The 24901-nt window shown below is 40.1% G+C and overlaps 1 protein-coding gene across 1 annotated transcript in view; it reads left to right on the top strand.

Moving 5' to 3' along the window:
- Positions 1-24901, top strand: part of Ap1g1 (adaptor related protein complex 1 subunit gamma 1) — an 87358-nt gene that overhangs the window by 17961 nt on the left and 44496 nt on the right. The window contains exons 2-3 of the mRNA XM_021171151.3: positions 7090-7293; positions 24366-24490. Coding sequence (XP_021026810.1) covers positions 7093-7293; positions 24366-24490 — 326 coding nt within the window. The 5' untranslated portion in view covers positions 7090-7092. The remainder of the gene's footprint in view (positions 1-7089; positions 7294-24365; positions 24491-24901) is intronic.

Here is a 24901-nt window from a genome sequence, read left to right as displayed (position 1 = left end):
GGAGCTAGGTAATTGATCCCAAGCTTATCACTTAAAGCTCTCAGTGTACAATTCCTTTTCTCAAGCTTGAAATTAAAGTTAACAACAGAAAACCAAGAACACTGAAAATGTGCAGAGTCTCATAATCTTTCCAGTGTTTACAAAATCTGACCCAAGTAGGCATGGATAACATTTTTTTTCACTTGGTATGACTGACTGTTTTTGCTTCAAAAATACCATCGGTAATTGAGGTACTGTGCTAGACAGACAGAGTGGGCAAATTAGCACAGTCTGTGTCCTCCATTATCTTTACAAAGTGGAAAAACTCTGAAGTCTGTAAAAAGCCTTCATTTCAAAAGAAAAAAAGGCCTGAATAATACTAAATTATTTTGGCCATGACAAAATTTGAATTATTTATGTATGAACCTTTTCTTCTTTTGCCATTTGTTTGTTTCTTTTTACTGTATAGCTAGAATTTAAATTCTGTCCTTCTCACTAAATTTTTGAGTTTTTCTAGTAGTTTTTGAGACAGAGTCTGATAGCCCTATTGGCCCCACTCTCCAGTCCTCTGGCCTGCAAGTACTGGGATTCGAGCTTCACTTTTGAGTTCTTAAGAATAAATATGTTAACCATTCTGGGCCCAAGTACCTGTTGGAATATCTGCCATTAAAAAAAGTCAGCAAACATTTGTTGAGTGATTGTATTTTTTTCTTTTTTCTTTTTTGGTTTTTCGAGACAGGGTTTCTCTGTGTAGCCCTGGCTGTCCTCTGTAGACAAGGCTGGCCTCGAACTCCCAAGTGCTGAGATTAAAGGGGTGCGCCACCACGCCCGGCCTGTGATTGTATTTTTTTAGTAAAAATTATTCAGTACTTCCTCATGTGGTAGGGGGATTCACTGATTTGAACAAGGAGGATATTATGTTATGAAACTGATTTTTATTCCATGTTTTTTTATTCCCCCTTTTACTTTGAACTAGATCTGAACAATGCTGTGTTGATGCTATTTTTTTTTTTTGTATTCTGTTTTCTTGAAATACACGACACTTTATGACACAGTCCCCTGGGCACTAAACTATTATTATTTTTAATTTCTTTTTTTTCTTACTGTGTTCCTTTTTTTTTTTTTAAAGATTTATTTATTATTCTATGTAAGTATGTTGTAGCTGTCTTCAGACACACCAGAGGAGGGTGTCAGATCTCATTATGGATGGTTGTGAGCCACCATGTGGTTGCTGGGATTTGAACTCAGGACCTTCAGAAGAGCAGTCAGTGTTCTTAACAGCTGAGCCATTTCTCCAGCCTTTAATTTCTTCATTAAGTACCAGATCCCATAGTTTTCTGAGTTTAAGATGCCTGGCTTTTATTGGCTGCAGTTCAGTTATGTACATACTGTGTAGTATGTTTGTTTCTTATTGAAGTTTGGAGCAAGCCTCGAAGGGAAGCCTCCCTTCCCCTCCCCTCCCGTCCCCCCCCCCCTTTTTTTTTTTTTTTTTTTTTTTTTGGTTTTCGAGACGGGGTTTCTCTGTGTAGCCCTGGCTGTCCTGGAACTCACTCTGTAGACCAGGCTGGCCTTGAACTCAGAAATCCGCCTGCCTTTGCCTCCTTCCCAAGTGCTGGGAGTAAAGACATGTGCCACCACCGCCCGGCATTGTTTTATATTTTTTGAGACAGGGTTTTTCTGTGAAGCTCTGGTTGTCCTGGAACTTGCTCTATAGACCAGGCTGGCTGGCCTTAATTTAGACATCCACCTGCCTCTGCCTCTGCCTCCCGAGTGCTGGGATTAAAGGCGGGTGCCACCACCTGGATTTTGTTTTTTTGATTTGTTTTGTTTTTATTTTCAGTGTTTTCTTTCCATAGACTACTTCATTCTTGTTAACACTTTGGCACAACCCTTATTGTTTTCCCGTTTATAGATTTATTTACATAGAATAAGGGTAAAGGGAGGTATGAGTTCCATTGTTTATCTTGGTTCTGTCCTACATAAAAGTTTAAAAGGGGCATAACTTAATAGGCAACTTGATTTGATTTGAATGTTTGGAGGGTACTGTCTTTCAATCAGCCACTCAGAAACTTCTTTCTGAACAACTTGACACCTGGTTCAGATCTATAGAGACCTTTCTAGTCTTCATTTCCTATAGGTTCTATCTAGTGGCAAAGAAAATGACTGTTTTAAGTGAGACTACCTTGGTCATCTTTTAAGTAAGAGCTTAGTAGATTTTATTAATTATTAAAATTTTAATATTTAATTTATATGCATAAGTGTTTTGCTCACATGTATGTAGGTTGTATGTATGTGTTATCATGTATGTGCCTGGTGCCCATGGAGGCCAGAAGAGGGCATCAGATCCCCTGGAACTGAGTTAGAGAGAGTTGTGTACTGCTACCTGGATTCTGGGACTCAAACTTAGGTTCTTTTCAAGAGCAACGTGTGCTCTTAATTATTGAGCCATCTCTCCAGCTTCCTAATTATTTTTTATGGAGCACATTATGTTGCACAGAATAGTCTCAAACTCATGGGATCAGATGATCCTTCTGTTCGAGTCAACCTAATTGTTTGGACTATAGGTGTACACCACCAGGCCTGGTTCTTATATTTCTCATTTGTTATTTATTTCTATTTGCTGAAAAAAATTTACTTTTGAGACAGTATTGCTGTGTAGAGCATGCTGGCCTTGGACTCACCATCCTCTGCTTTACTGCTTTTCTAGAGCTGGGATTGCAGGTGTGCGCTGGTGTTCCCCCCCCCCCTTTTAATTTTAATTGAATTTATTTCTATTCTTTGTTTTAAAATTATGTTTTACTATTTATTTTGTGTGAGTGTTTGTGTGTGTGTGTATGCATGCTCGCACAAGAGCTGATTATCTTTAGCCACCTGAATTCCAGGGATCAGCTCAAGCTTGGCAGCAAGCTGAGCCATCATCCTACCCTTCACTGCTTTAAACAAAGAAATCAAAATAAGAAAGAATAGATTATGTTTTTAAAAACTTTGTCCAATTTTATTTATGTATGGGGGTGGGGAAGTGTGTGCAGGTGTGTGTGTAGAGTGGCCTTGTATATCATGTTTGTGCAAGTGGAGCTCAGAGTCTATTTTCTTTCTGCCATAGGGGTTCCCAGGGTTGAACTCAGGTCATCAGGTGTGGTGGCAGTGCCTTTACCAGATGAGACATTTCACTGGCTTTCTACCCAGTTTTTCCCCCACCTGAGTTTAACTTTTGTTCTCAATCTGAGCCTGTTAATATTATGGTATATAAAGATATCAACTAATGTAGTAAGTTGTAACAACTCAGGGGAAAAAATGTTGCTTTTCTGTAAGCTGTAGACAGCCTAGTATTGGGGAAACTTCAACACCACAGGAGTGAGTCAATAGGTAACTAATTCTCTGTTATTATATATGATATATTTAGCATCCACGACCGGAAATTTGTTCCATAAAAACCTATTGGCATTTAAATTATACTTTGCTCTGGCTTCTAGTTCTCTGTCGGGGTCTTGTAACGCTAGTAACTGTTTCTCTCACTCACACTTTTCTTTCACCAGCCAAGGACTTCTTTCTTCACTGGCTTTTTATGGTCAGTCTCTTAGATGGACTTACTGCAGGGATACCCCAACTTCTTTATCTGAGACCTACTCCAGGAAGACGTCAGATTCATTTATTGCCTCAGTTCTTTAAAGACAGGGGAGACCAAAGATATTTACAGGAGAGAGCAACTGAATGGGCAGTTCAAGTCAGGGACAGTGGAAGCAGTAGTTCACACGTGTCCCTGGTTCTTTGGCTAGAAATACCAGAAGAGAGCTCTGATTTCTTATCTCTTCTTTTTTTTTTTTTTTTTTTTTTTGGTTTTTCGAGACAGGGTTTCTCTTTATAGCTCTGGCTGTCCTGGAGCTCACTTTGTAGACCAGGCTGGCCTCGAACTCAGAAATCCGCCTGCCTCTGCCTCCCGAGTGCTGGGATTAAAGGCGTGCGCCACCACGCCCGGCTCTCTTATCTCTTCTTAAGCATCCCTGCCTGGATGCTATCTGTGAGGGAAGGGGCTAAAACTTCGGCCTAGATATTAATACCTTCTGCCGTGAAAAGCTTTGGAACCAGATTTCTAGACTGTCATGTAGAGATGAGTTATATCCCTCAATTTTAGTTCATTTCCTAAACATTTTTAGGGTTACATCTTAATAGGAGGAAATGTTACATTTCCCTTAAGAATGTCTTGTCCCTTAACAATTAACTGGAGTGGGCAAGTCAGTCACTGAGTATCTTCTTTAAGCTATGCTTAAAAAGTAGGAGATTATATAAGTGTCCTCACAATAAGATACTTTTCCTCCCCAGAATTCTTGTCCTCTGCACTCACACTAGAGCCCTCATGAAGTTCTGCTGAGTTTGGCCCTTCGCCTTTTCTTTTTGTCTTTTGGGTATTAGCCTGAGCCCAAGTGTGACTGACTCTCTGCTACTTTAGGCTTTAGGCCTTGTATTGTTTCTCGCAGCTCCCCTCCTGGTCACGGTGCTGCTCATCTGTCATGTGACTTGACTCCATGCTGACCTAACTCAAACAGCATGTTTTTGGCCTCTTTTCTCTCTCCTCCAGGCTGCTGTCAAGATTTACAGCTTGCCTTCTGGAGTTTTTCTTCAAACTCTATTAATAAATTGTCCTGGAGCTTAAAAAAAAAATCACGCTGGTGGCATGGACTTTATTTCTGTGATTCTGTGACTGATTACCTAGCTTAAGGTCTTGATTTTTTTTTCCAAGTTAGATTATATACATGCTCTTGGACTAGATTTAAGCTTTTCTAACAGTCTTTGTTTGCTTTGTAGAGCCATTGGGTGTTTGTGGAGAAACACTTTTCTAGCAGAGCTTCCCTGCTCTTGTAGGTGCTGGGGCGAACTAGGGCGTTAGTGCATGCTAGGCAAGCTCTCTACCACTCGGCTCTACTCCTGTTCTTTCCAGTAGTGTTTGTGCTTGACCTTTGAGAGTATCTAGCCTTGAACCTGTACTGATCCTCAACTTTAGCTTCCCTAATGCTGGGATTCCAGGCTGAGCCGCCATGCTTTGCTAGGTAACTTTTCTCCATGAATTGAGTTTTAAGTAAAAGCCTACTTTTTGAACATAGACTGGGCTTTGGGCAGTCACCGTTCTTGATCAAAATAACGGCTGTGTTCTCACATGCATTTTGCATTTTTCCTGTTATATACTGCATATGCAGCATACCAGTTTGCTTACAAATGTTTTATCCTGAAGCCTGTGTTTATAGTTTATTATTAAAGAAATGGCTCTTTAAATAGATTCTTAACTATTAAGCATCTTATTTTCAGTGAGAAATTGTTTAATGCCTTGTTTATTGAAATTTTACTATTTCTTTCTCTCCCTTTCTTCCCTCTCTTCCCTTTCTGTCTTTCTTCCAACCTTCCTTCTGTTCTTCTGTCTCTGTTAGGGTCTCAGGTATTGTTTTTTTTTTTTAAGATTTATTTACTTATTTTATGTATATGATGAGTACATGTACAGCTGGTTGTGAGCCTTCATATGGTTGTTGGGAATTGAATTTTTAGGACCTCTGCTTGCTCCGGTTGCTCTGGTCGCCCCACTTGCTCAGGTCAACTCCACTTGCTCAGTCCCTGCTTGCTCAGGCCCAAAGATTTATTCATTAAGTACACTGTAGCTGTCTTCAGACGCATCAGAAGAGGACGTCAGATTTCATTATGGGTGGTTGTGAGCCACCATGTGGTTGCTGGGATTTGAACTCAGGACCTAAGAGCAGTCAGTGCTTTTACCCGCTGAGCCATCTTGCCAGCCCGGGTCTCAGGTATTCTAAGCCGGCTTTTAACTCCTGACTCTTCATCCTCATCCCTGAGTGCTTGGATTATAGGTGTCTACTACCATGCATGATTTAGGCAGTGCTGGGGAATTGAACCCAAGCCTTCTGCATGCTAGACAAGCACTCTGCCAACTCCACCACACCCTTATCTGGAAGCTTTGGGATTTCCTAAAAGCTTTTGATTATGAAAATGTCATGTACACAAAACCAGGTCACTGGACATTCATGTATTCTTCAATGATCACATTTTGCCCCCACCTCCTGTCACCCCCTTTTTCTTCTTCTAACTTCTATCTCCCCAGATTTGGGATTTCTTTTTGTTTGTTCTGTTATTTCTTTTTCTGGAGTACTTTAAAACAAATCCTAACGAATGTGTCATTTTATCTGTGAGTGTAATTTTGAGGTATTGACCTATTACCTTGTGCTCTTGAGCAAATTGCTGAGTTTTTTTTAAAAGTAAATTTCTTCATAGGCAAGATGGGGATCATGATCTCTACCTTACAGTGTGGCCCGAGGAGGGCTGGGTATGTAATTTACTTAGTAGTAGAAAGCTTGCCTAGCATGCATAGACCTCTGGGTTTTATTTCTAGCAACACATAAGCTAGGCATAGTGGTGCATACCATTCAATTCCAACACTCCTGAGGCAGAAAACAGGAGTATCAGGTTTAGTAGCAATTTCAGGCCAATGTGAATAACAAAATGCTGACTCAAAACCAAAGAAAGAACAGAACAAATGAGATAATAAATATAAAAATATTTTGTAAGTTTAGATCTTTGACCATTTGTCATAAAATGTAACCATAATACACAGGTAGTATGGATGTGGGGTGTACTCTTTGTGACCCCATGGCAATGTGACCCCATGATTGTTGATCTGCATGAGGCAAGAAGGAAGTCCGCTTCAACATGACTCAGTAACTGGTAGTGGTTCAACTTCTGTTGTCTGACACTGACTTAGAATTTACTATGTTGGCCTTGAGCTTCTGGTAATTTACCTACTTCTGCTTCTCTAGTGTTGTGATTACAGGAATGAACTAGCACACCTGAAAAACATAGATGTTCTATGTCCTGTAGACTTGATTTCTTGATTTCTTTAGTAGTTAACACTTTGTGGTCTTTGTAGACATTTATTCAGTTTTGGGATTTGCACATGGTCCTTTTGGATAAGCAAACTTTATCATATCTAAGCTGGATTTAGCAAGCCTTGTGTTCTTAAAAACCAGCCAGTATTTTATATGGGAAGTTGTACGAATGGTTTGGGGAGCAAAACATAAGAACATTTCTATTTTATGTCTTTTCCATATCCAGAGGATGCCAGCCCCCATCAGATTGCGGGAGCTGATCCGGACCATCCGGACAGCCCGAACCCAAGCTGAGGAACGAGAAATGATCCAGAAAGAATGTGCTGCAATCCGGTCCTCATTTAGAGAAGAAGACAATACATACCGGTGTCGGAATGTGGCAAAGTTACTATATATGCACATGCTGGGCTACCCTGCTCACTTTGGACAGGTAGGCTGAGTGGAGACCACATCTGGCAAGGACACTTCTTTTTGAATGACAGTGACTTGGGGAATCTTATCTTTCCTGGCAGGGAGACACTTCGATAGCCTATAGTTCGCAGTCTGATCATTGTGACAGCAGGGGTAGGATGGAGGGAGCAACCAGGAACCTGGAAAGGCATGATGCCCTCATCTGCCTTTCCACTGTAATTCTTCCTTTATGTGGATCAGAGATTTGTTTTTGCCTTTTTGTTTTTAATGGTGGCTTTTAGCTTAAATATTTACTGGGATTAACCAGAGAACTGATTGTTCTGCCAGAGGATCTGGCTATAATGAATATTTAATTAGTATTTGCTAAATGTTTTCTTAGTTACTTTTCCTGTGCATGATGCATGGAAAACTGTCTGGACAGATGTATTTAAGTTAAAGATTATTATTTTGTTTTGTCCTGATTTCCTCAGGCCTTAGTTGCTGCCGCTTTTGTACAAATCTTTCTGCATGCTGATTCTCTTCCTGACACACATGCATGTTCTTTCCCTTTCTCCAGTATGTGCATTGAGCATGATTGTCTCAGTTTTAGGTGCTTTTTTCTTTTGATGCTTATATTGTGATAAAGGGGGCTTAGGATTTAGACATAGAGAAGGGTATATGAGCTGTTTTACAATTTCTAATTAGTATTTTTAGTCTTAAATTCTATTTTACTTAAGAGTCAGCGCTAAGTAGTCTTTTTAAGGAATGAACTACAAAATTGAAAGAATGTGCAGTACCAGGGAATAAAAAGACTACTCACCTAGCTTTTCTCAAAGATAACTTGGTACATCTGCCAAGGACAATAGTCAGCTTATGTTTAGCTCAGAAACTTCAGTGGAAGGAAAGCTGCTACCAGCTTAACACACAGAGTACAGAAGTTGAATTTAACAGACTGATTTCAGTTAGTGTTCCGTTCATGTTGGGGTTGCAGCCTCTTTAGAAATACATGATTGGGCATGGGAGAGCATTCGTTCCCCTGAGGAAAACTACTGTATTACTGTAAAAAGAAAAGAGACTGGGTTAGAGGAGAAAGGGCTGTATCTTGTGGATGTATTCATTCATTACCTGATTGCAATGGGAGTAGTTGTAAATAGCCTTGTTTTTCATATCCTTTGTTAACAGTTTTCTTAACAAATATAATCAGTGCCTCCTTTGATACAGATTTTATTTTATTTTATTTTATTTTTGGTTTTTCAAGACAGGGTTTCTCTGTATAGCCCTGGCTGTCCTGGAACTCACTTTGTAGACCAGGCTGGCCTTGAACTCAGAAATCCACCTGCCTCTGCCTCCCGAGTGCTGGGATTAAAGGTGTGCGCCACCATGCCCGGTTCCAGATTTTATATGTTATTCTACAGAATTAATGGAGACAGAACCTAAAGATGTTAGTATTTGATCCAAATGTTAAATTTGATCCAGATAGTTATTGTATGTGCATAGCATATTAGAAAACATGGGTGTCCAGGAGAGGTATTGCTGGATCCTCCGGTAGTACTATGTCCAATTTTCTGAGGAACCGCCAGACTGATTTCTAGAGTGGTTGTACAAGCTTGCAATCCCACCAACAATGGAGGAGTGTTCCTCTTTCTCCACATCCTCGCCAGCATCTGCTGTCACCTGAATTTTTGATCTTAGCCATTCTGACTGGTGTGAGGTGGAATCTCAGGGTTGTTTTGATTTGCATTTCCCTGATGATTAAGGATGTTGAACATTTTTTCAGGTGCTTCTCTGCCATTCGGTATTCCTCAGGTGAGAATTCTTTGTTCAGTTCTGAGCCCCATTTTTTAATGGGGTTATTTGATTTTCTGGAGTCCACCTTCTTGAGTTCTTTATATATATTGGATATTAGTCCCTTATCTGATTTAGGATAGGTAAAGATCCTTTGCTGAAAGGACCCAGATATAGCTGTCTCTTGTGAGACTATGCCAGGGCCTAGCAAACACAGAAGTGGATGCTCACAGTCAGCTATTGGATGGATCACAGGGCTCCCAATGGAGAAGCTAGAGAAAGTACCCAAGGAGTTAAAGGGATCTGCATCCCTATAGGGGGATCAACATGATGAACTAACCAGTACCCCGGAGCTCTTGTCTCTAGCTGCATATGTATCGAAAGATGGCCTAGTCGGCCATCACTGGAAAGAGAGGCCCATTGGACTTGCCCCAATACAGGGGAATGCCAGGGCCAAAAGAATGGGAATGGGTGGGTAGGGAAGTGGGGGGGGTATGGGGGACCTTTGGGATAGCATTGGAAATGTAATTGAGGAAAATACGTTATAAAAAATATTAAAAATTTAAAAAAAAGGAAAGAGAAAAAAAAAGAAAAGAAAACATGGGTGTCTATATAGACTTGATTGATTATCATTTGAGACATTAGATCTGATTTATAGAAATCTAACTAGGAATTGAGCTTTAGAAAGAAAAGGTAGCCTGGTTGGGAAAAGACTCAGAGTACAGTCAGGCGTGATAGTGCATGCCTTTCAACGCTGCTCATGGGAAACAGAGGCAGGAGGATCTCTGAGTTGGAGGTCAGCCTGATCTACAGAGTGAGTTCCAGAATAGCCAGGGCTACACAGAGAAACCCTGTTTCAAGAAACAGGAACAACAACAACAAAAACAAAAACCAAACACACACACACACACACACACACACACACGGATTCAGAACCCTTCCATTGGGAGATGTCCACTGTTACATATTCCTAAGGGAATCCTAAAGGATACAGCTCTTGAATATAAAATCAGAGCAGATGAAGGTTTCGAGGAGATTTTACTTTGAAAAAGATACATGTGTACGGACATGTGTGTGCACACACACCATACATCTAAAGTTAAGATTCATTTCTGGAACATGATTAAATAAAATTACATGGGCTGAGGTATATTATAGTGGTGGAATTCTTGCCTGATATATGTAAGGCCTACATTTGATCCATAGTACCACATTAAAGGAGATTACTTCTAAAGTGTAGGTGAGATTTTGGGGATATTTTGAAATGTAGTTATTTGATAAAACTCGGAATTTTTAGTTGAAAAGTGTAAATACTCCAAAAAAATATGGTTAAATGTCAGTAAATAAAATAAAGGTTTTTCTGTTTGGAGCTAAGAGTTATAAGTCCACTACTTTTGTTTCTTTTACTTAAAAGTTCTTTCCTGAGCCAGGCAGTGGTGGCACCCACCTTTAATCCCAGCACCCGGGAGGCAGAGGCAGGCGGATTTCTGAGTTTGAGGCCAGCTTGGTGTACAACGTGTGTTCCAGGACAGCCAAGGCTATACAGAGAAACCCTGCCTCAAACAGCCAAAAAAAAAGTTCTTTCCTTGTTTATGTCAGTAATTTTCTTTATACTATGTCCATAAAAAGGTTCATATCTTAATTCTCTCACTTGTATGTATGAGTAGCAGCTATTCTTGTTTATTTGTGTGTAAAAGCTGCCCACTGAGTACATCTTACTGTTAGACGGGCTGTTTGCTATGGTGGTCAGGAGCAAACAGAATCCTGAAATACGCTAGCTTAACTAAGGTGACTGTTAAAAGGAAAATAAAACTTTCCTGAATATTGGTTCAGTTATTGGGAAACTTTTAAATGTGGTTTAAGCAATTGGAATATGTGAGTCAATTGTATATTTTATGAAATGGAGATACAGTTAAAGTATACTGAAAATGTATACAAATTGAAATGTGCTGTTTGAAGTCCATTCTGTATTTAGAAGCCTCATACACAAAAGTGTAAAATATTTAATACTTTCTATGATTCTATGTGGAAATATGATATTTTAGAGAAGTTGGTTAAATAAAATATGTTATGAAAACTAATTTTACCTGTTTCTTTTTAATTTTTATTGCAGTGTCTAGTATGATGCTGTCAATAGAAACAAAATACAAAAAGCCAGGCATGGTGGTGCATGCCTATAATCCCAGCACTTGGGAGGCTGAGGCAGGAGGATTGCTGCATTTTCAAGGCTAGCTTGGGCTATTACATAGCAAGTTTGAGGCAAGCCTGGGCTACACAATAAAACCCTGTCTTAGAAATGCTAAGAAAAATAATTTTTTAAAGGTGAGACATATAAATTATGTAGACATTTTAGAAACCACTTAAATAAAAATCTCATTCAAGTTTTACAGTAAAATCTTGACGTAGGTAATTCTCTCAAAGATGAATTCTTGCTCTGTGAAGAGGGAGCCAGAAAAAATAAATCAGAGTTTTAAATGATTTGTTTAAATTCATTCAGCTAGTAAATATTAGAGTAGACTTGGCCTTCTGCAACACAAAAGCCTATTCAGCTTTTGGGCTTAGTTAAATTCTATAAATAGCTACTTCCATTACGTTTATGTATTTTATCCCTGCCAAACCACAGAGCGACTGAGATAGTAACAACCTCCAGCATCAGTTTAAAAGAATAAAACAATAGTTCAAAGTTAGAACTGGGAGAAGGGACTCAAAACATCAGGCCAGGGTAGCTGTTGTTGAGTCAGCCAGAGTAAGAAAAGAAATTGTTTTTTTTTGTTTTTTTGTTTTTTTTTATTACATGTACACTGTAGCTGTCTTCAGACACCCCAGAATAATGAGAAAAGAAATTGTTAACTCCATGTTGCCAATGCCAGAATCCGAGAGCAAACCTGTAAGGGCCAGACTGCCTGCCTGCCTGCCTGCCCAGTGTGTATTATTTCTTTCCTAACTTACTGTCTGAGTGATTTGGAACAAGACCTTTGATTTTTCTCCCTTCCTCCCACTCTTCCTCTCTTCCCTTTCTCTTTTCATGTCCCCCTCTTCCTTTTTCTTTTCTATCTTTGACCTTTGTGTGTCAGTGTCCTCATCTGTAAAATGGAGACAATCCGGATTCCTACTTTATTGGGCTGTTATGAAGACTAAGTTAATAATTGTTAGAGATTTATGTTTGGTACATAAGGCATTACCTATTTTATCATTTCCCCAAGGAGTGCAAACATAGCTTTTGGAAGTACTGAGTTCTAAGAGACTGTTTTTTGTAGTTCTTTTATTGTCAGGGTTCAGAAACAATACCCTTAACATTTTATAACAGAAACATTTCTGAAAAGATGTATAACCTTTCACTTGTTTGGTTTAGATATAAGTAAAAAATAGTTTCCTAGCACAAGTTTGTTTATCTGTGTGTGTGTGTGTGTGTGTAAGTATCCCACTGCACACATGTGGAGGAGGTAAGATGACAGCTTGCAGGGATTGCCTCTGCCTCCTCCTGTAGATCTCAGGGATGGAGCCCAGGTTTGCAGGTTGGTGACAAGTGCCTCTACCCATGGAGCCATCTTGCAGACCACAAGTTGAGTATCTAAAGAATATTTTAGGAGTAGAAAACTGGGAACCAGGACCAAATTTTTATGTAGCTGTGTTGTAGGAATTGTTTTAAAATTCCTGCCAGTATATAAAGATGAAGGAACTTCACATAGAAAAACACTGGCTTCTACTATATCTTAGGAAATCAGAAGCTTTGGCAACGCTGGACACCGTTTTCCAGGTGACAGTCAGAGAGCTGGGCAGTGTTCTCTGTTTTTCCTTAAAATCAGCCTGCCTGTTATGTCCTGTTCCCTGTATGTGAGCCATCTTTCTGTCAGTGTGGTGTAGCTGTCCTCTCCTTCATCATCACAGTACTGGCTGTAAAGGCTCGTGCATTCTAAGAGACATTCACCTGCAGCTTCTTTAGAACATCTGTTCCTAATTACAAACTGTTCTTTCTGTGTGTGCGTACACACATGCTTTGTTCTACTATTTTTAAGTAATTGTGTCATAGATAAAGAATGCTTTCTTAAACAAACAATTCAGTTTTTATTTGAGATTTATTTTTAGTATATGTGTATGGGTGTCTGGTGTGGGGTTATGCCTATGCACCATATGCATGCAGTGTCTGCAGAAGCCAGAAGAGGGTGTCAGATACCTTGGCACTGGAGTTACATCTGGTTAGCTGCTGTGTTGGTCCCAGACCCTCTCTGGAGGAGCATTCAGTGCTCTTAACTGTTGAGCCATTTCTCCAGCTCCCTAGAAAAATGGTTTTTATAAATTTTTTTGCCTAGCAACATTATTGAATTCGGTTCTCAGAGTTGCTCTCTCTAAGGTTAGTAAAATTGTCTGAGAACAATGGGAATTCTTTTTCTTCCTTTATCGTTCTTAATACTTTTTTCATCTGTTTACTACTCTGTATAGGTATTGCAGTATTAAAAAGAGACAGTGTTTAATCCCAGCACTTGGGATTAAACAAGCAGAGCAGGAGGATCTCTGTGAGTTGGTATATAGTCCAAGACAGCCAGGACTACATAGAGAGGTCTTTGCCCCCTCCCAAAAAAGCTAATAATAAATAAATAAATAAATAAACAGGAAAGAAAACAATGACAGGCATCCTTATTAACAATTTTAAACTATATATATATCATGACTAAATATGGTGACTGTTATTGTTTTTAGGTATTTACCCTTTATTGTATAAAAACCCCTTGATAATTGATTTCATAAAGTCTTTTCACTGTGTCCTGAAACAATCATGGCTTTCTCTTTTAACCACTGTTAGTTATTTTTATTAATAGTTTCTCTGTTATATTCTCCTTTGTAGTTTGATTTTTTTCTTTTACGTTGTTAGATTGACCTTATCGATATTTGAACATATATATTACCTTATGTCAGTATCTTTTGTCCACTAACATGTCCTGAAAACAGGAGCTGGGCGTGTTGCTCAGGAGGGAGGGTATTTGCCTAGTTATAAGAAGCCTTGGGTGATGATGCCTGCCTGTAACCCCAATACTCTGGAGCTGGAGGCAAGAGGGTCAGAAGTTCAGAGTCTTCTAGGATATATATATATATATATATATATATATATATATATTTATATAGTTTGAGGCCAGCCTAGGATATATGGGTCTCAAAAAAAGAAAGAAATGTCCTAAAAAACAATGATCGGACCATTAACAGACCCAGACTGTGGTCTCAAAATGTTTTTTCACTTAAAAGACCCAGAGCCCATCAGAATGACAGATCCTAAATGCAGGCTAAGAAATGTAGAAAAGTTAGAGCCATCAGCCTGTATCAGGAGCCAGAAAGACAGAGGCTGTTTGCAGAAGGTTTCAGTAGTCATTGGAAGAGGCTGTCATGTTCCCAACTCTGATAAATTGGGTATTGAGGCTAATAGTGTGATTAAAACATACAAACCCTCTCCCAATCTAGCATGTAGGTTTTGAACTCAGTCCTAGAGCATGCCAAGTATGGGCTGTACCATGGAAGTCTATCTTCAGCATCAAACAAGTTAGGATCCATGAAAACCAATTAATATTTAAACAAAATCTTATGCATTTCATTGGTCATCTTTAAGAGATTTTATAAAATTAACTCATTTTGAAAGTGGTCAGTAGCAGGAAAGAAACATTTATTTTTCTTTACCAATGTTTTTTTCTGAAAGAATTGTCAGTTACTTGATGCTATAGAGAAGTTGCTTCTTAGAACTTTTGTTTAGCTGATAAAGTGGGATAATATTCTAATAAAGAATTAGAATATTACCATCGTGCAACACAACACACCTGGTGAACAGAAAAATGATAGTGTGCACCCTGATAAGAGTGGGCATTGTTCCCTTAGGGTGGTGCATATTTGCAAGATCAAATCAAAACAGTTTTCAGAGTGAAAAACCTGATGAAGCCACTTAACTTACAGAGTGGAAAACAGTTTTTGCCCGTTATGTAAGCAAGCACGCAGCTAGCCGTGTCTATGGCAGCGTTGCTTTCCTAGGGAAACAGTGGGGGGAACCCATGGTCCTCAGAAACAGTAGGGGGCACATGTGTGGGCCTCGAGGTAGGGGTGGAACAGTACAGTAAATGTGACTTGTTAGAGTTGTGTCGATGGGGAGTGAGAAGACCAGTTATAAAGATGTATTTTGTAATGTTTAAGACACCCCCAACCAGCTTTTCCACGTGTACAGTAGGGACAGCATTTCTGTGTGGAGAGGAAGCAAATGGCTCTGAGGCTCAACATGCAGAGGAAGTGCAGAGCCAGCCTGGGCAACTTGGTAAGGCACTGTCTCACAGTAAAGATGAAAGAACTGGCGAAGGACATAGCATAGTTGGCAGAGTGCTTGTCTAGCATGCCCCATGCCCTGGGCACAGTTAGGTGGCACAGGCCTGTCATTTCAGCGCCTGGAGTTGGAAGCAGATCAAGAGTTGAGAGCCATCCTCAGTTACATTGTGAATGTGAGGCCAGTCCTAAAAACAACAAAGGTTTTCAAGTGTTGCCCTGCCTCCACACTAAGTAGGGCAGTGCTGGTTGATTAAAAGGTTGTCAACTAGTGTTAAGAGTTTTTATGTATTTTGAATAACCTCTCAATCTCTCTCTCTCTCTCTCTCTCTCTCTCTCTCTCTCTCTCTCTCTCCAGAGTTTCTTTGTGTAACAGGCTTAGCTGTCGTCCTGGAATTTGTAGGCTTTGTAGACTTGGCTGGACTTGAACTCTCAGAGATGAGTGCTTGGATTAGGTGTGCCGCCACACCTAGCTCATAGGTACTTTTCTTAAGAGGAGAAAGTGATTGGATGTGTAGTCAGGTTTTAGGAATTTTTTTTTCTCTCAAATAGAAAAATGAAAAAGTTTCTGGTCTTGTTGTGTCTGGCCAGTATATCACAACCTAGGTTCTAGCCTGGAAAGGCATTTTGGAAACCTGGAAGAGAAGAGGGGCTGGGCTGCGCCCCTCTTCTCTTAGATAAAGAGGGAACCAAGACAAAAGTCTCTGCTCAAGGTTCAATTTTTACTATTCCGGCACTCAGTTATAAAAGAAGGGGGAGGAGCCCAATTCCCGCCAAATAATCTTGGGGTCCAGTAGCAGGGTGATCACGTGATGGCTTCCGAACAGCAAAGCGACAGGTTCCAGCAGTGGGCGTGGCAGAACGATTGAGTGGGAAGCTCCATCCAGGTGTAAACAATGGAACCATTTAGGCTGGGGGAGGGGAGACTACATGGTCTCTAAGGATTTTGTGTTGCTTAGATACATAGTGGTGGTACTTATAACAAGCTTGCTTCTCAACAGTGTGTGTGTTATTTTTTTCATTGGTAAAATAAAGCAAATGAGCATAGTTTTCGGCAGATGCATGTGTGCCCCTGACCTGTAAGAGCCTTTGAAAAGCTAACAGAGTGGAACACCTTTTAATCTGGAAAGTCATGTTAAACATTGTGTTTGTATTTGCTTCAGATAAGTGTAACAAGACCAGAAACCTGTTGAATGCTCTTTTTTTCTTTTTTGTATTTGTGTGTTTGTGTACTTGGCCATGTTGGTGCATGTTGAGGCCAGAGGTTGCTGTAGGTTCTCATCTTCAAGTTGCTTTTCCAACTCACCCTTTGAGGAAAGATGTCTTTAGTAAACCTGGAACTCAACAGTTGCAGCTAGAGTGGCTGAGCAGTGCGAGCTTGGGATCAGCCAGTTGTGCTCATTGCTGTCTCCTGTCCCCTCTTGTTTCTGGGGTCACAGATGCTTGCTGCTAAGCCTTCTTAAACATTTCAAAAAATGTCATGTACTCCATGACTTGTGTGTGGAGATCCTAGTTCTTTTGTGGAAGTCTGTGCTTTATTTCTGTCATGTGGGTCCCAGGAATTAAACTTGGCTTGTCAGTCTGGTCAGTAAGCATTTTTATCTGATAAGTCATCTTGCTAGCCTTCAAGCATAACTTAAATTTTTAAAAAATGTATTTTTACTTATGTGTGTCAGTGTTTTCTGTACTATGCACATAACTGTGGGATAGCCTGGAACTGGAGTCCCTGACATTTGTGAGCCACCATGTGGGGGCCAGGAATTGAACCCAGGTTCTTTGTAAGAGCAACATGCGTTCTTGATTACCAAGCAATCCCTCCAACTCTGAGAACTAATTTTACATAGAGCATCCTGCTGAGGACGATTCTGAGGCTATTTCAGAGACCAGCTACAAAGAATTAATGTCTGCCTGAAAAACTGAATTGAAATTCTAATGCTTAATATCCACTGAGACATACTGTTCAACTCCAAAGTTCTTAATAAAAATTGGTTTGAAATTTTCTTTTAAAAAGGAACATTGAAAGTCATTTAGAATCTAGAAATTCTAGATGTGTGATTGTGCATCCTTTAATCTCAGCACTCAGGATGCCAAGGCAGGCAGATCTCTTAAATTTGAGGCCAGCTTGGTCATATAACAAGTTCTAGGCCAGCCAGGACTGCATAAGTTTCTTGTCTCAAACAAACAAACTGTCTCTACTTAAAATCTGCTCAGTCACAGTTTCTTTGAAGTACTCAGTCGGGCTGCTGCATGACTATCATCATAGCACTTGGGAGACGAGGCCGGAAGGCCAAGGGTTTAAGGTCATTCTTGAGGTACACAGGGGAGCTGTAGTTAAAGGCCAGCCTAGGATGCAGGAGAGCCTGTCTCAGAAAGCCGTAAAGTTAACAATAGATAGAATTTCCTAGAAGTGTCCTATACTTTCAGAACTGCCTGCTGATTCTCACTGGTCCAGGTTAGGAATCTTTCTAAGAGGCAACTGATAGCTTCAAGTCTCTTAGGCTTGCAGCTGATTGGGTGACTTGAATGTGCCTGCTGAGGAGGGTTCTAAGGCTGTGTCAAAGTTCAGCTACAAAGAATTAATGACTGCCTGGAAAGCAATGATGGGAAACCCAGGCCCCTAGGTGGAATTAGAGTCAGGGAGGTCCAGCTCCTAAGTCAGACTGATTTCTCTCTAGTCCAGTATGTGTTTTCTAGGGAGATAGGAGCCTCTTCTCTGATCATTTCCCCTCACCAGGATTGGATACCCTTGTTTTCATAGCAGTTAATGCATAATGACTGCCATATTTATATGTAACCCATACATACTGATATTATTATATTGTTCCTTTAAATTGAGTATCAGTGGACTGATGGCATTGGTTACTACACTGCAGGAATTTGCTAAGCTAAAGCAGAATGTCCTTGGAGATCAAGCTGATAGTAACCACCCCATCTCAGAACAGTGTCTCACAAACTAGAAGCCAGTGTTAAAAGGAAATCAGGGAATAGGAACGAGATCATTATCAGACTTTGGAGTTAGAGATGGGAGAGAGGCAGAGGTTCCTGTGGAAAAGCAAATATATTACAGTGCAAGTTAAATAGTGATGTTGGCAAAGGGGAATTTGACAGGAGATAAGAAGTAATTGGTAGCAGAAAAAAGCATAGTTTTTGTGAGGATTTGGGACTAGGGACAAACACACAGAAGCTCTTATAAGTACCTGCAGCAGTTACATGGTCTCGTAATCATTTTCCTTTTTAAGAAAATTTTGTTTTGTTTTTTAAGATTTATTTATTTATTATATATAAGTCACTGTAGCTGTCTTCAGATATACCAGAAGAGGGCATCAGATCCCATTACAGATGGTTGTGAGCTACCATGTGGTTGCTGGGAGTTGGAACTCAAGACCTCTGGAAGAGAAGAGCAGCCAGTGCTCTTAACCGCTGAGCCATCTCTCCAGCCCTAATAATTTTCTTTATGAATTTTAAGACTGATTCATTCCCTGCTTTACTAAGTATTGCATCTCCCTAAGATTCTAGTGTTAAACTCTAAGCCTTATTTTGTAAAGTGTTCTAATGCTCAAATGTACTTTTGTTATGCTTTGAAATATATACTGTCCAGCTATATAGAAAGAGTTATTTTCCCCTCAGTTATATTAGCTCTTCTGTTTGTTTTAATTAATGAATTTAATTATTCCCTTCTAGAAGGGAATATTTGTCTTTGAAATAGGTAATGATAGTGTAATTGATTTTAAACTTGAAAGCTACAAAGCGATTAGGATTAAAAACTCCCCTTTCTATCCCTGTCTTTCTATCACTTTTCCATAGGCCACCAGTGGCTCAACTGCTTAATAAACATTCTTCCAGATACAAAATGTACACTGTGTATCTGCAGGTGATTGTGACCTATTATTGCTGTTGGGCACTCATTAATCTTGTCTCATATATCTGTCAATATCATATCACTACTTCATGTTCATAGATTATAACAATATATCATATCAATATATAAGAATCCTTACTCAAGGGCTAAAGAGATGGTTTTGTGGTTAAAAACACTTGTTGCTCTTGCAGAAGACCTAGGTCCAGTTCCCAGCACCCACATGGTGGCTCACAACTGCCTAGAACCTCATTTATATCCAGAGGATTTGATACCTTCTTTTGACCTCTGCAGATTGCAGGCATGTACATGGTGCACAGACAGAACATTCAAACACATTTAAAAAGTTCTCTGGACCATGGCATGTAGCTCCATGCAGAGTCTCAGGGTCTCAGGAGGCCCTGGAATCCATTCCCAGCAACACATGTGTCCTTGTTTCTCCCAGCTTCTTTGATGTGCTCACAGTAGTATATTTTATACAGTATTTTGCTACATGTATGAGTCATTATACTGATGTCTTGGTAATGACACCCATTTTCCTATTTGAAATATTTGAATACTATCCATTTTTCATATTTAATTATAAGTGCAGGTTTTTATGAAAATTGCTGAGTCAAAGGTATATATTTATAATTTAAATAGATCAGAACTTTGTACGTCTTGTGGCAGTTTATACTTCCATTGTAAATAAAGGCCTCATGCCATCAAATGATTGTTGGTCTTTGCAAATCTAGATTTAAAAGTAGTGGCTGGAGAGATGGTTAAGTGTTTGCTGCTCTTGCAGAGGACTGGCGTTTAGTACCAGCATCTGTGTCAGGTGGCTGGAGTAATTCCAACTCCAAGGGATCTGATGCCCCCATGGTAGTGGCATCCCCAAAATTGCTGGGGTCCCTTGCTACAGCTGGCTGCACTTTGACCAATACCTTCTTCTGGGCTTTCTTCAGGGACTCTAGCCCTGCCACACAGTTCAGGCTGCTCTTCATGACTCCTTCATGCCTTCAAAACCACCTGAGTGATTCATACACTATCAAGTTCAGATATCAGCACGATGTACCTTGGCCATGTCTGGAGGAACAGCTTCTGTGTGAGATGACTCTCAGGAAACACTGTCCAGAAGATTGTACCTCATTATTGTTGGTCTCTTCTCAATCTCTGCTAATTTCTTAGCTCTAGCTGACCAGCATTGAGCATCCCAATAAAGCAAAGGTGTCATTTTAGTAGTTCCGGTATCTTGTTAATCACAACTGAATCTTCAGCCCCAGCTGACCAGAAGCACAGATTCTTTGCTTTCCTCTGAAACTTCACAAGCCAGCCCTCCATTGTCTGCACTGCTTTCAACATCCTTATCTTCCAAACCTTCCCTGAGCAGCTAACTGAGCTCTCACCACTCAATGACTTTTCTAGCCCAAAGTTCCAAAGTCCTTTGACAGTCCTCCCGAAAACTAGATAGTCAGGTCTGTCACAGCAATGCCTCCGTTAGTTAGGGTCACTTTGGATGTGATAAGACAGCACAACCAATGCGATCATAGTTCATCATCAAAGGAAATCAAGACAGAACTCGCAGAGGTCAGGACCCTGGAGGCAGGAGCTGATACAGAGGCCATGGAGAGATGCTGCTTACCAGCTTGCTTCCCCTGGCTTGCTCAGCCTGCTTTCTTATAGAACCCAGGACCACCAGCCCAGGGATGGCATCACCCACAGTGGACTCCCCCAACCTCCATCAGTCATTAATTAAGAAAATGCCCTGCCGGGCGGTGATGGCACACGCCTTTAATCCCAGCACTTGGGAAGCAGAGGCAGGTAGATTTCTGAGTTCGAGGCCAGCCTGGTCTACAGAGTGAGTTCTAGGACAGCCAGGGCTACACAGAGAAGCCCTGTCTCGAAAAACAACAACAACAACAAAAACCAAAACAAAACCAAAGCCAAAAACAAAACAAAACAAAACAAAACAAAACAAAAAAAAAAGAAAAGAAAAGAAAACGCTCTACAAGTTTGCCTACAGTCAGATCTTATGGAAGCATTTTTCTCAATTGATGCTCTTTACTGTTTTGTTTTGTTTTGTTTTGTTTTGTTTTTTGAGACAGGGTTTCTCTGTCTGGCCTTGGCTGTCCTGGAACTCACTCTGTAGACCAGGCTGGTCTAGAACTTAGAAATCCGCCTGCCTCTGCCTCCCAAGTGCTGGGATTAAAGGTGTGCGCGCGCACACACACCACGCCTGGCTTGCTCTTTACCTTTTGATGACTAGTTTATGTCAAGTTGACATAAAATTAGCCACAACACCCTCTTCAAGACTCCGAGGGGACCCCATATGCATGTGTACATACATGTGCATTCAGACATGCATACACATAAGTAAAAATCTTTCCTGCTTTCCTCCCTCTCCCTTCCTCCCTCCTCTCTTTCTCCTTCCACTTCTTTCTTTTCTTTTCTTTTCTTTCTCTCTCTCTCTTTCTCTCTCTCTCTTTCTCTCTCTTTCTCTTTCTCTTTTTCTCCCTCTCTCTCTTTCTCTCTTTCTCTCTCTCTCTCTTTCTCTCTCTCTTTTCTTTTCTTTTCCTTTCTTTCTTTCTTTCTTTCTTTCTTTCTTTCTTTCTTTCTTTCTTTCTTTCTTCTTTCTTTTTTCCGTCATTTTCTGAGACAGGGTCTCACTATGTAGCTCTGGCTGTCTTGGAACTCACTCTACAAACCAGGCTGTTCTAGAGCTAAGAGATCTGTCCACTTCTGCTTCAAATGCAGGATTAAAGGACCGCCATGCTTGGCATAAAAATAAATCTTAAAAATAGCATCTCTATATGGTCGGGATTTATTACTCCCTTTAAACACCTCAATTGAGGCTTATTTTTATAAATCATACAGCTCACACTTTTCAGGTGTACAATTCAGTGCCTTAGGAATTTATTCAGTTCAATTTACATTTGTTTGATGAGGTTAACGTAATTTGTTTGAGCTGTGTTCTGTTTTCTAGGCGTTGTCTGGCCTAATCTTTTTTATTTTAATACTGTATTTTTGGTCTTTTTTCACAATTGGTTGGTAGGATGCCATTACATAGGACCTCATGAGTGTGAAATGAGTTACAAATGTTTCCCAAGGTGCATTTGTCTTTTGACTTTGGCCATGGAATTAGGTATACAAGTTCGTTCCCTCTTAAGATTGTCTAGGATATGAATACATAAGTGGGGCTAGGCTGGGGAGCTAGTTTAATTAGTAAAGTGGTTGTGTAGCAGTCGTGAAGACCCGAGCTTGCTCTCTAGAACCAAGTAGAAAAAGAAAAGCGGTGTCATGGTGTGTCCTTGTAATCTCAGGACTGCAAAGCTCAGTCAGGAGAACCCGTGGGGCTCACTGGCCAGCTAGCTTAGCCTAAAACCTGTCTTGAAAAAAAAACAAACAAACAAACAAACGGTGGGTGCTGGAGAGATAGATGGCTCAATGGCTAGGCTTGCTTATTGTGCAACTGTGAAGACCTGAGTTCAAATCCTAGGATCTACTTAGCAAGATGGGTATGGTCTCATGAATACCAGTAACTTCAGCCCTGGGGTGGGGTTGGGTAGTGACAAGGGAACTCACAGAAAACCAAATGATGTTAACCCATATGATTTACAATTATATCTCAATAAAGAGAGAAATAGGTTTTATGACTATTAAAACACAGCTCTAACTATGAGTGATGCCTTAGAGGATAGCCTGCTCACTGAGTAATTTAAGCAAGAATAGTGTTGGGTCATTTACTTGCCTAGTGCTTGGAGCTGACCATGAGCAAGAGATTCGGTAATGATGATGAAAACTTTGGTGCTATCAGAGTCTAGGAGGATTTTTTTCATGACAGAATTTTTATAAAATTACTCAATGGAATGTTTGAAAAACAAGCATAAAGTAGAATTTTTGTTACAGGGTTTGAGGTAGTGTGATTCATAGCTCAGGTTAGCCTCAAACTTGAGGTGGAGTTGAAGTTGACCTTGAATTGACCTTTCTGTTGGGATTCCAGGCCTGCCCTGCCCTAGCAGGCCTGCTTGAATAGGGAAGCTCTGGCAACATTGTTAATTCTGATCTGGTCTTTCACCAGTAGGTCTTTTCTACATACATTGTAAAAACAACATCAACTTCTGTGCAGAATCATTTTAAAAATTGCCATAGGACATGTAGCAGGAAGGGTAGGGCTGTGGTTTACCTCTTCACTCTCCTGCCCACCTCCCCTTACAGAGGATTTCTTCCCCTATCCCTGTCTTGGGATTTAGTGTTGTGATAGTGTAGCTAGTCACCTAATTTGAGGTTACTCCAGGTACTTTGAAAGGATAATTAAGAGTAGCCTCAAGCAGTTCTATTTGTGGAACTGCCGTATACTTCCTTCCATTTCCCTTGAGCCCATTAGATGAACTCATAGTGGACAGCAGTCTCCCATGACTGGCCGGTGCTTCCTGTGCACACAGCTCTCTGGTGGGGGCTCCTAAGCCAATGCATGACTCAAAAGGAAAGAGTAATTTAAAAAGTCTTCTTGGAGAGCTTGGTTTGTGTATGTCCTTTAAAGAACACTAGCCCAGAGGGAATGTTTGGCCTTTCCTTTGTCTAGTTGGAACCTTAAAGTGTATCAGAGTGGCTGTGATTTTCAAGAAAGGCAAAGTTTCATTTTAAAAGGCTCTTAAACTTTGAGGAGCTATTTAATAATAGTTGTTGTTACCGTTATTTTGTGAATCAACGATCTCACACAGGCTAGAAAACTGCTCCTCTAATAATTATGTGAAGAAAAAAAAATAGAAAACAATTTTGCTTAGTATTGCTATTGTGTTTCCCTCTGGAGATTTTATTGTCTTTCCGCATTTGTTTTCTCTGTTTAAGCTCCAAATGTGGTTCATTAACTTTTTGAGTTCATTGTACATTTTGATATCTATCTAAGGTACTCTAAAGTTCTGTATTTCCAGCTGCTGAATGATTTATTGTTCTATATATAGGTATACAATATGGCTGTTTGTATGTGCACCACATGTATGTGAGTGCAGTCAACAGACTCCAGAGCTGGAGCTATCTGATGTGCGCTCTGGGAGCCAAGCTGACGTCCTTAAACTTACAATGCCTGCGCCATAGCAATGCAAACCAATGTACCAACGTACCAATGCACAGTGCTCTTCCCTCTCTGCTCACCGTTTCTTTCTTTCTTTCTTTTTTTGTTTTTTTGTTTTTTTTTTTTGTAGTTGGAGTGCCTCAAGCTAATCGCCTCACAAAAGTTCACAGACAAACGCATTGGCTATTTAGGAGCAATGCTGTTATTAGATGAGAGACAAGATGTGCATCTTCTCATGACCAACTGCATCAAGAAGTAAGTCTTACATGTCCCTGCTCTTCCCCGTCATAACAACTGTTCTGGTCTTTGCAGGGTATCTTGTGGGAGTAAGAGTAGCTACTTAATGATTTTATACTTATTGTCCAGAATGTATTTTGAGTGACTTTTGATTGTGGTTAATAGTTTAAAGATGCTAAGCAAAAGAAAACCAAAGCATTGCTGTGCATCTTTGGGCACAGTACATAATTAACAATTAGATAAGTATTTGCTATTCTTAGAAAAGAGAAGAAAGCTTTGGTGAAATCTGGATTTTCATACTTTGTCTTTCTAGTATGTTGGATACCATGAATAATGAAATATTGCCTTTATTAATACCAATCTATATTCTGAGTATGGGACTGAAATTTTAGTAGTATGGGATTGTACTCAATCCCTGTGAAAATATTA

This window comes from Mus caroli, unplaced genomic scaffold, assembly GCF_978045245.1.
Source record: "Mus caroli unplaced genomic scaffold, Mus_caroli_1 scaffold_10, whole genome shotgun sequence".
Taxonomy (NCBI): domain Eukaryota; kingdom Metazoa; phylum Chordata; class Mammalia; order Rodentia; family Muridae; genus Mus; species Mus caroli.
Note: the sequence above shows the minus strand (reverse complement) of the source record. Positions and strands in the feature narration are given on the sequence as shown.